This window comes from Mus caroli, unplaced genomic scaffold, assembly GCF_978045245.1.
Source record: "Mus caroli unplaced genomic scaffold, Mus_caroli_1 scaffold_12, whole genome shotgun sequence".
In the NCBI taxonomy this organism is placed as follows: domain Eukaryota; kingdom Metazoa; phylum Chordata; class Mammalia; order Rodentia; family Muridae; genus Mus; species Mus caroli.
The window spans coordinates 58,713,852-58,731,067 of record NW_028227267.1 but is presented as its reverse complement, the minus strand read 5'-3'; the positions used below and the strand labels follow the sequence as shown (position 1 = coordinate 58,731,067).

At 46.5% G+C, this 17,216-nt stretch overlaps 1 protein-coding gene across 2 annotated transcripts in view; it reads right to left on the bottom strand.

Annotated features, from left to right (window-relative positions):
* Fam124a (family with sequence similarity 124 member A) overlaps window positions 1-17,216 on the bottom strand; it is a 53,095-nt gene that overhangs the window by 18,700 nt on the left and 17,179 nt on the right. The window contains exon 3 of one of the 2 annotated variants that reach the window (XM_021182258.2): window positions 2,310-3,043. The exons of the other annotated variant lie outside the window; for it this stretch is intronic. Coding sequence (XP_021037917.1) covers window positions 2,310-3,043 — 734 coding nt within the window. The remainder of the gene's footprint in view (window positions 1-2,309; window positions 3,044-17,216) is intronic. 2 annotated transcript variants of the gene reach the window in all.

Sequence of the window (17,216 nt, the reverse complement as noted above, 5' to 3'; positions counted from 1 at the left end):
CAAGTGTGGGGGTCCCCTGAGAGATTGGTTGTCAGATTCACAGGAGCTGGACTTACAAGTGGTTGTGAACCACCCAACGTGAATGCTACGAACCAAACAGGTCCTTCGGAAGAGCAGCAAAGGCTTGTACCCATGTCAACATTACTCTTTACTTCAAATTCTTCTGTATCCAGTTGCTATTACTCTCCTTGTTAAGTAATATATATATATATATATATATATATATATATATATACTTAAATATATAATCAGTCATCTTTTTTAAAAATGTGGTATATAGTTATGAGTATACAAAAAAAGAAGATAGCATAGCCATTCTGAACCTTGTTTTACTAGACACCTTCCCTTCTTGAGCAATTCAGAGCTCAGGGAAGGGCTGAGTTGTTTATAAATAAAAACAAAAAGCAAATACTCCCTCTCCTCTGGAAGAGCTGCAGAGGAGGAGGAGGCTCTAATTCAGAGTCGGGACAAGGTAAAGGAGGGGAGACGCTAGATGCGATCTCATTCTGAACAAGGCAGCTGGAGAACTATGCAATCAAGGTTTTCCACAGCGTACAACTATATCCACCGATCAAAAACTTTATCTTAGAAAGTATGTTTGAAAGGAGTTTTAGGGAACTGTAATGGCTAGTTTTGACTGTCAACTTGATTGCATTAGGAAATGCCTGCTCAGGGCTGCGGAGGTATCTGTGAGAATCTTTTCAGAGAGGTTGAACTGAGGAGGGAAGACCCACTCTGAGTGTGGATGGCGCCATTTGTCTGTGCTGGGGTCCCGTGCTAAATAAAAAAAGAGAAGCAGGAGCGAGCCACCTGAGTGCAGCCATTTCTCTTCCCTATCTGCTGAGTGGGCAGCCTCAGCCTCTGGCCAGAGCTTCCAGCTTCCTGGGGCCAAGCCCTTCCTGACACAATGGTCTGTGTGTACTCTCCCACGGTGACCCAAATAAGTTCTTCCTCCCTCAACTTGCTGTCTCTCCCAGCAATGAGAAAAGTAACTAAGGTAGGAATACTTGGTAACAAACAAACAAACAACCCAACAACAACAAAAGAAGAAGAAGAAGAACGAAAAAGAAGAAAGAGAACTATGCATAAAATCAAAAGGATCTTCCTCAGTGCCCTTTCCCTTTGTGACTCGAATATCTTAATTTTGTTAAATACTGAAATATATATTTTTTTACTCTGGAAAGTAGCTTAGAGAGATGGACAGGTGTGTGGCTCTCGCTAGCGTGGGAGGCTATTCTCTGTAGATGAGCTGCACAGAGCATTGTCTGTTGCCCCTGCCTGCGGAATTTAACGTGCTGCTACTAAACTGGCTTAGAGAGAAGGTCTATGTTCCCTAGTCCCAAGATGAGAATCTTTTTTCTTTCTCTTTCAACAATTCCTCATCTTCAGAAGCCCGCACCCATATCGACTTTATAGTCACCAAAATGTGTGGATCACCTTTGATATCCTTTCAGAGTTTCCTATGAGGGCCCAGGCCATGTCTTGTACACTGTTCTTTCCTTTGTGCTACTAGAAAAATCAAGATAATTCATGACAGTCATCACCTCTACCTGGGCCCTTCAGTACAAAATATAACCCTCTGAACGTCCTTAACGTTTACTGGTGTGACTCTTATACTTTGCACACAAATTTGTCAGTGTTCGCATGCAGAATTGTTTTTCTCATATTTCAAAGATTAGAGAGCAAAGGTTATTGTTTAGTTTATTTAGTAACAGAGCTACATTTTTCAAAAGGAAGTCTGAAAATCAAGGAGGTCCTATAAACAGCGGTGACCCTAGGGTCACCTAATAGATCACTGATTGTAACAACTTTCGGTGGCAGCAAGTGTGGAAAGCAGAAGGGGGGGGCAGTGGAAAGAAATCCATAATCTGTCTATAGACTTGACACAATTTTCAAACCCCTGGGCTTCTCTTGTAAAAGTGGAGAATACATTTGGGAAGCCTCCCTGGTGTTCGGAATATCAAATTAAGGGCTCTTTATCAGCAAGTTCCCCAGGTGAGAAGTCTGTGTGCTTCCACCCCAAGAGAACCCTGGATGTTAGGAGTGCTCAACCTAGGGCGACAACCTGGAAGAACTGCTTATGTGTCTATGGAGTCCCGCGACACTTCAAGGATGCTAAAAGACCCAGAGGCAGAGAAATCTTTACACCTCTGCTCTGGATCGGAGTGTGGGATACCTTACTTGTCTAGGATGGACAAGGCCATCCTGCTATTCTTTGCCCTAACTCAGCTGTGTGACGTCTACGACGACTTTCCAGCACAACAAACTCACAGACAAACAGACAGACAGATGTCAGACGACCTCTGTACCTGCAGAAGGATCTTGTTGCCATCGTGGTCTTCAGTCTGCCAGCGCCCCTCGCTGATGGGGCTGCAGGGGTTGGGAAGGAGCGGTACCAGTTGCCCGATGTCCTTCACTCGGAACTCCAGCACGGAGGAGTCGGTGGGCACTGGCTTCTGGTCGCAGGGTAGTCTTTTCAGGGAGAACTGGATGTCCACATCCAGATTGGAGAAAATGGGGAAGATGCAGAAGTCTGCTTTCCGCTGGCTGGGGCTCCGGCGCAAGATCAGCTCATAGAAGCGGAGGCTGTCAGTGTAGCTGTTATGGCGACAGTAGATGGTGAAGCGCACGATTTCCTTGCCGTAGTGCACCGGCCTGATTGCCCACAGTGGGGTCCCGTGAGCCAGAGTGAAGAAGTCCTGACTGCAAGGCAGGTAGGGTATGAAGCGGCCATGCACTCGCTCTGTGTGGTGGTGACGCCAGGGCGGCTGCTGTAGCACCCTGTGTACCTGTAGGATCTGCTCCTCTCCGTACTCCTCCTGTAGGAACAGCACCACTGCCAGCGCCGGCTGTGCACCCTTGGGAGACTTCCGCCTTCGCCTGATTGTGCGCCGCTCAGACACTCGGAACAGTGGGAGATCAGGGTGAACCCACGCCAAAACCTTGTCGATGGCCTCCTGCAGTGGCTGTGACTCCCCTGGGTCTGCGATGATGTGGATGCTCACCAGGAAAGGGTCCTGTGCCTCCTCCACAGAAAGCTCACCTGGGAGCACACGGGAATGAATGAATGGATGGACAGATGGGCGGGTGAGTAGATGGATGATGGATGGATGGGCAAATGGGTGGGTGAGCAGATGGGTGAATAGGTGGGCCAATAGTTGAGTGGATGGATGGATGGATGACAATGTGGATAATTGGGTGCATGAGTGGATGAATGGGTGGGAAGTGGATTCATGGATGGATGGGTGAGTGGGTGGATGCGTGGATGAGTATATGAAGGGATAATTATTCCACTAAGAGAAACAGTAACATTATATATTGCTGTGGCGGGAAGAGAATCGATTTCAAGTTTTAAAGAGGAAAGGGGTGGGGGTGGGGTGGGGGCTGTTGCTTTCTATGTTGGACAGTGTTAGGAAAACATCGGTGGTCCAACAGGTTGCACGGTTTCTTCTAAATGAGGAAAATCATGCCTCTCAACTCAGAAGCCTCAGTGGGTTTCTGAGCCCCTTTATACATATGCCAGTTGAAGGTGGGTCTTACTGATGTCAGGTCAAAACTTGCCTGGACTTCTCATCTCAACCCTGTTATCCGACTGGAGAACAATTGGGCTCACTGTGAGCCGTCCCATTCACTCACAATGTATACGCAGGCGATATGTATAAATTGCTAGGGAGTCTGTTTAGGAAGACTCCGAATGAACAGTGCTCTTTTAGTTATGTAGTATACAGCCCGTGTCACCACAGACTGCGGCTTTTTACATCACCATAGCCACAGGTGAGACTCTCATGATTTAGGTGGGGAATGCAGATATAAACTTGTACACCCAACATGCATCTTGGGATGTGGGTTAACAAGACATTTGGGCTATCTATAGAAAATATAAACATGGGACCAAAATAAAATTTATTTGTGTGGGAGGTGAAGTCCAGAGGAAGACAGGCTGGAGCCGGTTCTCTCCTTCTACCATATGGGTCCCAGGAGTCAAACTCAGCTTGTCAGGCGTGGTGGCAGTTCTTACCTTTAGCAAATATGAGAGGGATGGGGCAGGGGTGGGGAGACTGATTTGTGTGGAACTTTAGATAATGTCTTGCACTTGTATGGTTATCTGATGTGTGGCTTTCCATCCAGATTTGAGTTCTGAAACTCCATCATGATTGGCTTAGAGAGCAGTCCCAGGGTTATTCTGGCCATTTGGGGGCTCACCCTTTCTGCCTGCCTGGCTTCCTTACATTTCCTTATACATTGGCATCACCCCAGCAGCAGTGCGGCTGAAGTGGAAGCAGTCCCCTCCCCAGCTGCAACTCTCCAAAAGAAGGCCGCACAGCTACTGAAATGTAGCTTCCCTCTCCAGGATGCCTTGAACTCCTAACTCCAGAGGCGCAGAACTTGGCTAAACACCAGTCGATTTTCAACCCAAATGCAATAGGACTTGGATTTGGACAAGACAATGATGAAGTTTGGTTAAGGCATTACAGATGGCTTCTGTCAGGAAAACAGGAGTAGATGAAGCAGAAGGAATGCTGGGTAAAGACCTTGTCAGAGAAATGAGGTGGCTCCTTTAAGATCCAGACCCCTCACAGAGTGCACACATAGCCAGAGGCCAGGAGTGAGCAAATGAACGGGAGGGGAGTTCGTTTGTAAAGATTTGAGTACACAAGCTCATTTAGTCCCAGTTCACCCCTTGAAGTGGCTGAGATCGTGGCCTGAATTTTAAAAAGGAAATCAAGACATGAGAGCCAGTTCCCTGCCAAGAGTGGCAGAGGTAGAGGCAGAGAGGCAGAGAGGCAGAGAGGCAGAGAGGCAGAGAGGCAGAGAGGCAGAGAGGCAGAGAGGCAGAGAGGCAGAGAGGCAGAGAGGCAGAGAGGCAGAGAGGCAGAGAGGCAGAGAGGCAGAGAGGCAGAGAGGCAGAGAGGCAGAGAGGCAGAGAGGTAGAGGCAGAGAGGTAGAGGCAGAGGTAGAGGCAGAGAGGCAGAGAGGCAGAGAGGCAGAGAGGCAGAGAGGCAGAGAGGCAGAGAGGCAGAGAGGCAGAGAGGCAGAGAGGCAGAGAGGCAGAGAGGCAGAGAGGCAGAGAGGCAGAGGCAGAGCTGGCACAGAGACCTGTGAGCATCTGAAACCCCTCTCTCTGCTATACCTATATCCTAGCAGTATGCTCAGCACATGTCTGGACACACTGACACCATCTTCTCCTCCTCCTCTCCGTGACCCATTCCAAGCCACCAGCTTTGTGTCTCAGATACTTATTTGCATTTCTTTCCTCTGGCTCCAGATTCCTTCTGAGGACAAGCATGCCAGAAGCCCTCTTGACTGACACTTAAGTCACCTTAAAGTGACTGGAGGGCACCACAGGCCAGAGCCACAGGTAGTATACCCAGGAGATAAAAACAGAACAGAAATTTCAAGGAAGCCCACAGGTAGACAGGAGAGTCTGGGTGTGAGGAAGACAGGGAGTGGGAGCTAAATTTCCCAAAGAGTCCTGGAGTTGTCAGGGCCCTCAGCCTTATGCCATCTCCTGCTGCAGCATGCATAAAGGTTTCCCAGAGAGCAGGAACAAAGGCTGAAGCCTGCCTGGATGGTGGAGTGTTTGCAGCTCTGCAAAGGGCAGGCTGCCTGGCCTGGGAGAGAGAGCTGGGCTGAAAAGCATCGCAGCCAAGATCAAGCAGGTAGAAGACAAGGCCTTGCTTTTAGGTTGTATGAACCCGGACCCAGGAGAGGCTGAGGTTCAGCCCCAGCCCAGCCCTGGGGAACATATGGGTGTTTGCTGATGTTCTCTGAGAGTGACCCTGAACACAGCTCTAAAACAGTTGTGGGCACTAGGGTTACATGCGAATCTCTGTAGCACTGAGCAGGAAACCAAGTATTTGAGGAAAGGAAGAGAAAATGTGAATAATTAATGGTCATGAAAAGACTCGGGGCCTCCTTGGAGGAGCAGAGGGGCTGCACCAGGGTGCACTCTGCCTTTATTGCATCTAATTTCTGTCTTTTCCAAGGATGCCACAGAGCACCTGTTCCATCACAACACAGAAAGTTCCACAGTGACCGTCCCATGCCTCCAGAGAGGCTGGAAGCTGCCACAGGGATAGGATCTGCTTTCAATTAGCTCAAGTCTTAAAAAAAAAAAAAGAGGAGGCCTGCTCCTGTGGTTACAGGATTAGAGTTTCTCCTGATACTGTGGAGCTGAGCGGCTCAAATGTTAAGGAAGGCAGAGGTGAGGCCAGGCCTTCCTCAAGGAAGGATGTGCCGCCAGCCAGGCTCCCCACGCTCCCCACAGTTTTTGTGTCCTTTACACACTCAGCTTTCTTTTTTCTGCATAAACTCAAGAAAAGAAAATATACAACCCAAACATTTATTAAGTACTCATTGTTTGCCAACTGCTATCCTAAAGCCTTTGTGTGATCTCATTTCAGCACTGAAACAAAATGCTAGGGATGTATCATTCCCATTTTGTGGCTAAAGTGCTGAGCTGTTCAAGGCCATTTGGCTAGAAAAGAACAAGGGCTATCTGAACCCCAAGTCAGGGCAGTTTCACCAGACTCTGGGGATGAGGACAGTAAAGTTGCCATGCAGACAGGGAGGGGGGTTAGAGGGACCAGACAAAGAGAGAGAGAGAGAGAGAGAGAGAGAGAGAGAGAGAGAGAGAGAGAGAGAGAGAGAGAGAGAGAGAGAGAGAGAGAGAGAGAGAGAGAATATGTGCAGAGAAGGGCATAGAGAAAGGGCAACCAAAATGTCTGGATTATATAGGAAAGAGCCTCTGGGGAAAGGGCAGCCCGGGCCCAGCACTGGAAAGCTCAGGGTAGGGGCAGGGTGTTGCCAGTCATACCTGTAACAGGTAGGGACCGAGGGATGCTAGGAGAACCTGGAGGCCAAGTACACTTTGATTTGTTGAATAGACACCTTAATGACCTCAGTCCCTTAACAACTATATGTTGTCACCACATAAATCTATCATTGACCTGAACCTTAGTTTCCTGGGCTGGGGCTTTAGACTTTCTCTCCAGTTCTATTAGCTCACTGGGTGTATGGTCCTGCTATGATTCCATTGACTGGTTCACGTGGTACTTCTGTGCTATGGAAGACAGGGCCAGGGACCAGGACCTTTCTGCTTGTTGATAGCCTTTGGGATGCTAGATGGCTACTCAGCTGTCTCCATGCTATTTGGATCGGGACCCTCACACCTTTCTCTCTAAGGCAGGGCCACAGGCCAGCCTTGCCTGCTCTAGCTCACACTATCTGGTTTCTGCTGCATTACCTACCTTTTGGAGCAGATAAACTGGAAATTTCCATAGGGGGATGGTTAGTTAAACATTAAAGATCTATACTTCCAGAGTGACTGAATTAGTCTTAGCACATGACAAACAGATACGTTTTCCTGAACTTTTGAACAACATCGGATCCCCTTGCTATTGCGTCCTCCCTTTGTCATGGATGAGGGGCCATCCATTTGTAACCATTTACGGAGGAATGCTTATTGAGCACCTATTATGTGCCGGGTACTATAATGGAAAGTAAGCTGGACTTAGTCGTCAGAGAGTGTATACTCTTGTGGGAGGAGACACAATGAATAGTGTCAGCGACAGCTACTTTAGCAAATGTGAGTTCTGTGTACACATAAGAAGGGTGGCTATCTACAGCCAGAACCAGGTTCTATCAACTGAACAAACCACTTAGCACCCTTCCAGTGCCAAAATATCCACCGATAAATACCCCAGTGCCCTGAGCACTCAGAAGGCTCCCACCGCCAGCTCTGTGGGCTGTTTTAGGAAAGGCACCGGAGAGTGACTGCTTCTCTAAAGCCTTACTGTGTCAGTGAACTGCTCCAGGCATGGGTGTGACTCCCAACTAGATGCACATAACCAGTAGTAAAAAAACACAGATTAGACATGCAGATAGACTCCCAGGGCACAGGTTGACATTGAACCAAGAACAGGTTGGAAGGCAGGAGGGAAAGGTCCCAGTAACAAGGAACACACGTACCACAGAAGGCCATGCTTCTCTAATAAGCAGCATCAGAGAGAGGTGCAGGTTCCTTCCTCGGAGAGCCATTCCTCCAGAATTTAATGAATAAGCTGCCTTCTTTGCTTTAAGCATGTTTTAAAAGGAAAATTATTTGCATCTCTGAGTTAATGAGAAAAATCATTAACAATTCCCTTAAGCTACTAATATTTAAGATAAATCTCAGATTTCCCCAATTACTGGTAATTTTATAATTTCAACAATAAAATTGGCAGGGAAGCAATTGTGGGCGATTCGTAGCTGCATCTGTACTGCAAGTGGTATGGCTCCTCAGTTGGTGTCAGTTCCCACCACTCCCTGCAGCTCAGGTCAGAATTCAGGCTGCAGTGGTTAAGCTGAAACCTGGATTTTCACTTGGCAGAGAACAATAAGGAATCTTTGGGCTTCCTGGGCCCTTCAAGATTTTGTAAACAACAGGCCTTTGAGACAGCTTGGGCCACTTAGGCTTTCACGGTTTTCAGCATCTGTACAGAGACAATGTCGAGGGTCTGGATGTCTAATCTACACACTGAGCTCGTCTGCAACTGGGGCATTATTAAGAAAAAAGAACTCGCCAGTAAGGCAGACAGCACAAAGTAAGGCAGCTTGTGTGACACTTCTGCCCTTGGAAGCAGGGCTTTCCATTTTACCTTAAATGAGATTCCAAGCCCTGGTCAGTCTGTGTTCTGAGACACCCCAGGGGAAGGGGAGAAGACCAATGGCAGCCACAGAATAGTGAGAAAGGAAACTTGAGCTGGGCATAGCCTGACATGGATTCTGAGAGGACCGTTACTTAGTCTGAGGAGAGAAGACCACGACTAGAAACAAACATGCTACAGCAGTCACCTGCAGTGGTTTGGAAAGCTTCTGAGAAGGGATGCCAGTCTCTGCCTTCCAGGGTTCTTTGCCTCATGATATGCTAAGACCCTGTTGTGTAAAACTTCTGGTTTAAGACCCGGGTGAGGCGGTGGCATTGTACCATCTCTTCATTAGGGTTTCTATGCTGTGAAGAGACACCATGACCACAACAACTCTTATAAAGGGAAGCATTTAATTGGGACTGGCTTACAGGTTCAGAGGTTCAGCCCCTTGCTGTCATGGTGGCAAACAGGCAGACATGGTACAGGAGAGGTGGCTGAGAGTACTCTATCAGCAGGCAGCAGGAAGAGAGATTGACAGTAGGCCTGGCTTGAGCATTTGAAATCCCAAAGCCCAACCCCAGTAACTTCCTCCAGCAAGGCCACACCTCCTCCAAGGCCACACCTTCTCCAAGCCACACCTCCTCCAAGGCCACACCTCCTAATCATGCCACTCCCTATGCGCCTATGGGGCCATTTTCATTCAATCTGTCAGGTACACCAAAACCTTCCTTCTGCTCAGAGATTTCAATTCTTTCTAAAGCACACGAACGGCTTGTCTCATTCCCCTAGAGCAAAGGCGTCCTAAGAAAGTTGTGCCCTTAACATAATCTTACAGATTTGAGAATGTGGCAGCTGGCTGTGGAAGCACGAAGTCCAGAATTAAAATCCACCTAGCTTCAGAAAATCAAATAAGTCTATTGCAACAAAACAGACACCACCAAGGTCACGAGCTTGTTGACTAGAGAACTCTAGGGCTCCCAGTGTTACAGGAAGCTAGGGACAGGATCTTCACAATTCTACTACTAAAGATTTCTCTGAAAAGTGATTTCTTCTAACAGGTGTTAAGCAATAGGTGAAATTGCTATTCTAATTGTTCAAAGACAAGCCCCCACGTGCACACTTGTTTAGTACACCCTGACTGTCTGCACAGGACACCAGAGCTGTGACCCTGACTGCCTGCACAGGACACCAGAGCTGTGACCCTGACTGCCTGCACAGGACACCAGAGCTGTGACCCTGACTGCCTGCACAGGACACCAGAGCTGTGACCCTCCCTGTGCTGCACAGGACACCAGAGCTGTGTCTCTGTGCTGGCCTTACCCCTGCTCGACCTAGAAACATGGGGAAAGGAGCTCGGAGACTTGTTTTGGCCTAAAAGTCTGTGGAAGAGTCTAGCATTTTGGCAGCTTTAGGATGGCACCGACACACTCTCTGTCCTCCCAAGTGTCCCTACACACTTCAGGCTCACTCGAAGAGAAAGCTGCTTGGACAAAGATACAAACTAAAGACAACTGGGGCATTTCGTCTGGGCTTTTGTTAACAGACAAGGTCGGGCCATTTTCCTAGGTGGACCAGTCTAGAAGCAGGGTGAGCATCTCCCAACCTGCACTTCTGGTCTCTAACCGTCACCGCAGTGTTCCCTAGCTCCAAAGTGCCGAGTCCTGCCAACACCCTAAAGATTCAAAGAAAGAGACAGGTGCATACTCACTTCCCATCACTGTTCCAGGATGAATGTCAGAGACCAGATTTATCTTGTCTCACATATCCGTAAGGTGGAGTTCCTTGTGCTGAGGAAGGTGTGCTGGAGTTCTTGGAGGGAGAGTGATTCCTGTTATGTGGTGGTTGGAGGTTGAGGGGGGTTTCTCATATTGTGGTGGATCAGCAAACAGCTCAGGCTGGAGCTGTGCTGGGCCATAACCCCTGCCTCCACAGCTCCATGCCTTAAAGGTCCCACAATCTCAGAAAATGTCGTCAGTAGATGGGAACCAAGTGTTCAAACACATGCGCCTGTGGGGGATGCTTTACACTCACGCACAACAGTAGCTCATCCTTGTTCTTGGAACTCCACACCATGTAATTGAGAAAGAAAGACTGACATACAGATGTAGGAAAATATCCGTGAGGGATGTTTAGCTCCACATATGGAGAGGATGAAATACAAGGATGTAGATTTCCCTTTCCCATAATTTTTCTATTATTTCAAGGCCCTGCATCTGCAAATCCCTGGCTGTATTGCTTTAGAAAGAGAAAAATCCAAGAATCAACATTCTGAAGTTTTTTGTTTGTTTGTTTGAACTTACAGCAGAGGAAATGGTTTGAGAAAGGGCGATGCTTTCTACTCCAATATAAGTGCTGTAGGGCTGGCAAGCCAGGGTTGTTAGCAATTCCTCTAGGCTCTGCCCAACAGTTACCTAGCAACAGCTTGCTAGCCCCTGGCAGGTAGGAGCCTGGCTTAAAAATAAGGTTTCAACATGAGGAGCTCTGCCCCACAAGAGTCTCCTTTATCAGCTATTCCACAGAGCACTTTTGCCCACTGCCTATATACAGTGTGTCTATATGCAGTGTCTTTGCATGTATATCTCCATTTTGTATAGTAAGTCACAGTGTTTGTGGGACATCTGGTTATTCTTCAATGTTGTGGGGGAGTGAATCCGTCCACAGCGGAGAAGAAAGGGTTGTGGGCTTTACAAAAGCACATCTTTATCTCAATGACTCTCCCTGCAGGAGTTCACCCTCATAATGGATGTATACAGATTGAGTAAGGATGCTCCTGGTGATCATGTTTATGATGGTGAAAGTGGAACACAACCCGCAGGGTCTGGTGACTCTGCCAAGACACACACAATGAAATAAATACTGTATGGTGCTCAAATTGCTAGAGGAGACTGTTCCTGGAGACACAATCATTTACAATGAGGAAATGATAGAGAGAAAATAAGACATCTTCTATCTGTCTGTCTCTCTGCCATTCTAATAAAATATTTATAATATAGATGTCATTAAAAATATGCAAAAGAAGACACTAAATGACGAAAAAATTGGATTTTCTGGGTGGGACTCTAGGTTTTAATCTCTTCATGAATTTGCATTTTTTGACTTTAAACAAAATAAACAACAAGACCCCCCCAACTGCTATGAACGATTTATACAATAAATTTATTTTTAAAATGAGAAGTGTCATAGTCACATCAAGGATAGCTGCAAGTGGTGTCAGATACTCTCTATTGTCCCCTCTCTTAGGGACCTGACAATGTTGGTAGAGACTATATATTCCTGAGGGGCCACTTGGGTTTTCTCTGGGAAATTTTTCTTTTTTCTCCTTTGGTAGAGATTTTATATCGTTGCAGTTAGTTCAAAATGAAAACTTTGGAGCCATAGCTCCTATTTTTGAAGCCAGAGGATTCTGCGGTATTTTTAAAATCAGATCTGAGCACAGCAGAGCATCAGAGGGGCTGTCTGTGCAGCAGGGTCTTGACCCTTTGATTTCCTGACACACTTTTTCTTGTCAGTTGTCAAACATCGAAACTGTCTAGCTTTCATCTCCTGTGCAAAGAGGACACACTCTCGGACGACAGTGTAGTATGGATGTTTCAGGTTGTGCTTCGTTATCTCAGAGAGTTCCATGACTACTTCCATCATCGTTAATGCTGCTGCCATTTGTCAGAAAGAACTCCAGCACACAAGGGATGTGGTCCGGGTTTGAAAGTAAACCATTTTTAATGGGGGGAATGAAATTATTTATTTTAAAAGATCAACAACATAATCCAAGTATTTGTTGAGTGAACACATTTCCTAAGCAGGCATTCTGAAGATCAGAGGACCACAAAGGACCACAAAGCGTAGTGTCCAAGCCTAGGAAGCAGAAGCAGAAGCCAGTGGACTGGGTCAGGCCTCCTCAGGCTCCCACTAAGCAGCCCTGGGTGGGGACCCTCTGCATCTGACAGAGGCAGCAGTTCTCCAAGGCACTCACTGCTTATTTTCTTCCAGGCTTTGGACAGCGTCTTTGGGAAGCTGATAAGATGTGGGGTCACATAGGCTACCCCAACCTGCTATCTGTGGCTAAGCCTTCACTTGAATCATTTAAAGACCCAGATATATCAGAGTGCTAGCTGCAGGCCACTAAATGACTCCATTCCTAAAAGGAAGGCCCAGGAACATGGCAAACGCCTCCAAAGCTGAAGCCATGCTGGTTACACGAAGGCCTGATATGTCGGGTGTGGGAAGAGCTGCCCCCAGCATATTCTTATTTTTTCTTTCAGTGTGAGCGAGACCTTTGCTTTTGGGAGGAAGGTAAAAGAAGGGCACTATCATAGCGAGATATGTCCTGAGATTCACAATCACGTGTTAGAAACAGAAGAGAAACATGATTATAATCTTTCCAAGCACATCGGAGTTAAATTTGATACTGCCAGGTTTCCTAAAACATTGGTCTTTCTTTTGAGAGAGTGATAAAAAAAATGGCCGTAAAGGAAGACAAATCCGTCAATAAGTGATCACCTCTCATCAACGGGAAGAAAATGAAAACCTCGCTCGGCAGATTGTGTGTGGAGCTCCTGTGCAGCTCCAGCTGAAGGCAGGACGCTGTCTCTGCCATCTGCTCTTTCAAGGGCCAGTTAAGCTAGAGATTAAGCTACAGTGAGCTCACTTCTCTCCAACAGTTCTTTCATGAACACAACCAGTGTCAAACACCGATCTCTGATGCTTCACTAAGCATCCTGGAATTGCAAGAGGAAGCAGAATCCCCCTGAGATGTCAAAAGGAGATAACAACGGGCAAGTAAAGATGTTCTCAGAACACCTTGTGGCTCCAGGCCAGCCCCAGTGCCTTGCAGTCAGCCAAGATACCCACACTTTTCCTTCTTTTCCTTTTCCTTTTCCTTTTCCTTCTTTCCTTTCCTTTTTTTCCTTTTCCTTTCCTTTTTCCTTTCCTTTTTCCTTTTTCCTTTTTCCTTTTTCCTTTTTCCTTTTTCCTTTTTCCTTTTTCCTTTTTCCTTTTTCCTTTTTCCTTTTTCCTTTTTCCTTTTTCCTTTTTCCTTTTTCCTTTTTCCTTTTTCCTTTTTCCTTTTTCCTTTTTCCTTTTTCCTTTTTCCTTTTTCCTTTTTCCTTTTTCCTTTTTCCTTTCCTTTCCTTTCCTTTCCTTTCCTTTCCTCCCCTCTCCTCTCTCCCCTCCCCTCCTCTCTCTCCCCTCTCCCCCCTCCCCTCTTCTCTCTTTCTTTCTTTCTTTCTTTCTTTCTTTCTTTCTTTCTTTCTTTCTTTCTTTCTTTCTTTCTTTCTTTCTTTCTTTCTTTCTTTCTTCGAGACAGGGTTTCTCTGTGTAGCCCTGGCTGTCCTGGAACTCACTTTGTAGACCAGGCTGGCCTCGAACTCTGAAATCCACCTGCCTCTGCCTCCCGAGTGTTGGAATTAAAGGCATGCACCACCACACCCGGCTATACCCACACTTTCTAATGGGAAAATATCTGCAACTCTTGATTCCTCTTGCCTTGTGGTAAGGAGCCAGGAGGAGAGCTAACAAGTGTCTTGAGTTTAGAGGTGGGGCCACTTTAGGCTCAAATTGGAGTGTCCTGAATATAGCTAGTTAACTCTTTGTTTCCTACATGGGATTAGAGATCTGTTTCTGGGATTAGAGATCCTTAAGAGATGTCATATGCTCTTCCAAAGAGTAAATTTTAAGCTCCTAGTACCCTCTAAGAGTAATTCTCAAGTGTGATTATTATAATCTATATCTAATCATACAGGATCAGATCTCAGCAGCATTACATGACATACTTAATTTTTTTTCTTAGCATAATTACTGTTTTCCTTTCATCCTGTTTGTAAAATTTGCCCCTTTTATTCAAACCACTTAAGAATGCAAATCGGGTCTCGTGGCTTGATGATCTCACCAGAGTTCTGGGAACACAGTTTAAGATTCTGGGGGTGAATGGAATTCCTCTTCCTTTCTCTCAGTGAAATTCTATGAGGGCCACAGTGTGCTGAGCTTTTCAGAAAGCCCGAAACTGGACCAGGCTTTCCCCATCAACCTATAAAGGGCAAATGAATCATTTATAGCTGGGAAAAATTTCCCCCCACCATGAAGCCGCACGTTAGAGAAGCCACTCTGCGATGCCCTTCCGTGGTTAGATGGCATCACAATATGTGAGTGTGAGTAGGATTCCAGGGTCATAAAGGAGAAGCAGATCCATTGTTTCCATCTTTCTGCTCTCAGACATGGACAACGAGGGGAGTTTCATTTATCTATTTAACTTTTTAAATAATCATTTTATTTGTTTACATTTCAAATGTTATCCCCCTTCCTGGTTGCCCCTTCATGAACGCCCATCCCACTCCCTCCCCTTTGCCTTTAAAAGGTGCTCCCCCACCTACGTACCCACCCACTCCCACCTTACCCCTGTAGTATCCCCCTCTCTGGGGCATCAAGCCTCCACAGGACCAAGCACCTCCAATGAAGGTAATTTTTAAAAGTAGCCTTTGCCTCCAGTCCTGATCTCTTGCAATCTTTGACTTACAGGCAGCCAATAGTACGGAGAAGCTGAGGTTTGTCTAGTCCCAAGAAATTCCTTTTCCCAAAGTCTGGCATAGACAAAAGCCAGAATTCCCCCAGGGGCTAGAGAAATAGTGCCTACCTGCTCAAAGGAATCATTATCCTTCTCTGGCAAATAGGTTTTCTGATGACATACATCTGTGCTGTCTATTAGCCCATTAAGATTCTAGATTCTAGATTCCTTCAGTCCTAGGCTACCCACAAGAATTGGTTACACACTTAAAAGCTCTCCACCCCAGCTCACAGGTTCGTCTCCTCCTGGGCACCTGTTACCTTAACCCTGGAAATATTTGCCCCCAAGAAGCTTTCCAGAGAGATAGCCTTGGCAGTTTGGAATAAACTTTTCTCTTTTCACCCAAGGAGAGGCTATTTTGGTTTCTTTACTGCCCTCATTTAGTTTATCTGGTGCCAAAACCTGGGACTGGTAACTTAGCCTTTGAGCTGATTTGACTTCCTTACGTATGTTTCTTTCTGCTGGCTCCTGCTAGCCATCAAATTTGACCCCAAATTCTAGATTCCATTTCTCCTCTCTCCATATCCCTAGTTTCAGAACCCTACTATGCCTATGTGGTGCGCTCTCTCTCCTCTTTCTCCCCCCTCCCTCCCCCGCCCTCTCTTCTGGATAAGCATCACCTTGGAGCTGCCTGCTTTGCCTACCACCAGAACAAACGCTCCTCTCACCTCCGCGGGGCCCTAATCACAAGGACAAAAATCTGTGATTTGGAACATTTGCCTCTCTGAGAAGTCTTCCATTCCTCCTGGGGATATCCTCCCTCCGTGAGTACACTCGTTAGAAGTACACTTTCTCCACCTCAGCCACTCTCTCCTGCCTCCCCCAGGAGCTTCCCGTGACCTTTCCTTGTCTCCTTCCCCTAGGAGGGGCCTGAAGTCCCACAGCTGGCGGCTTCCACGGTGCTTTGCAGCCCTCCCTCCTCAAGTTTCCTCTTCCCCACTGGAGCTGCCTGTTCTGCCTCCTCCTGAGCCTCTCCTCCCTCAAACACCAAGGCCAAGCCTGTCTGCCACCCCCCACCCCCGCCCCCACAAAGTGTGAGCTCTCCCTCCCCCTCCCCCTCTCCCTCCCCCTCTCCCTCCCCTCCCCCTCTCCCCTCCCCATCCCCTCCCCCTCTCCCTCCCCCTCCCCCTCTCCCTCCCCCTCCCCCTCTCCCCTCCCCATCCCCCTCCCCCTCTCCCCTCCCCCTCTCCCTCCCTGTCCCTTTCCCCTTCTCTCTCCTTCTTTTCCTTGGAGCTTATAGAAATTCCCCCAGCAGAATTTTGTTTTGCAAGCCTCTTTCTCTTCTTTGGACTATAAATAGCTTGGCTTCAATACAGATCAATGACCAAAAATTGGCACCCTTGACTTCCAAGTTCTTACAAATCAGAACAAACGATCCCCAAACATTATATCTAAACGTGCTCTGCTCCATACTTCCAAAGGTTTCCATCTCTCAGGAAAACTTCCTACTCTTACAACGCTCTCTCTCTCTCTATGCTCTCTCTGTGCTCTGCTTTCAAAAAAATCTCCTCAGATGATGCTGTAAACTCTACCTCAGGATTTGTAAGTCCATTGGATAAGGTTAAAAAATCTATAAAATCTGTAACAAATTGTGTTTTTAAACTTATTTTAAAAAGGCAATAGTTAAGAATCTATACATTGTTAATCTTAATTTGCTACAACTTATTAATATGTGATTTAATCCTTGTCTAAAATATACGATATATGTAACTTAGATTCAACTCTTGTTTAAAAAAAAATAGATCTAACAACAACAACAACAACAACAACAACAAAAACCCATCAAATAAAAAAACTCCAAAATAAAAAAACCCAAACAGATACTTTAAATACCAACCACATGGCTAGCAGCCATCTTTACTAAGGTTAAAGAGTCCATGCCTTGTGACTCCACCACCATAAGATTATTACATGGTATAAACCAACTAAGGCAACACTCATAAGCTTCTTAGTCCTGCTGAGCCTTTGGTCGATCCTCGCATCTCCTTTTAGACTAAGGAAGCAATAGCAGATCTCTAAAATATTTTGGA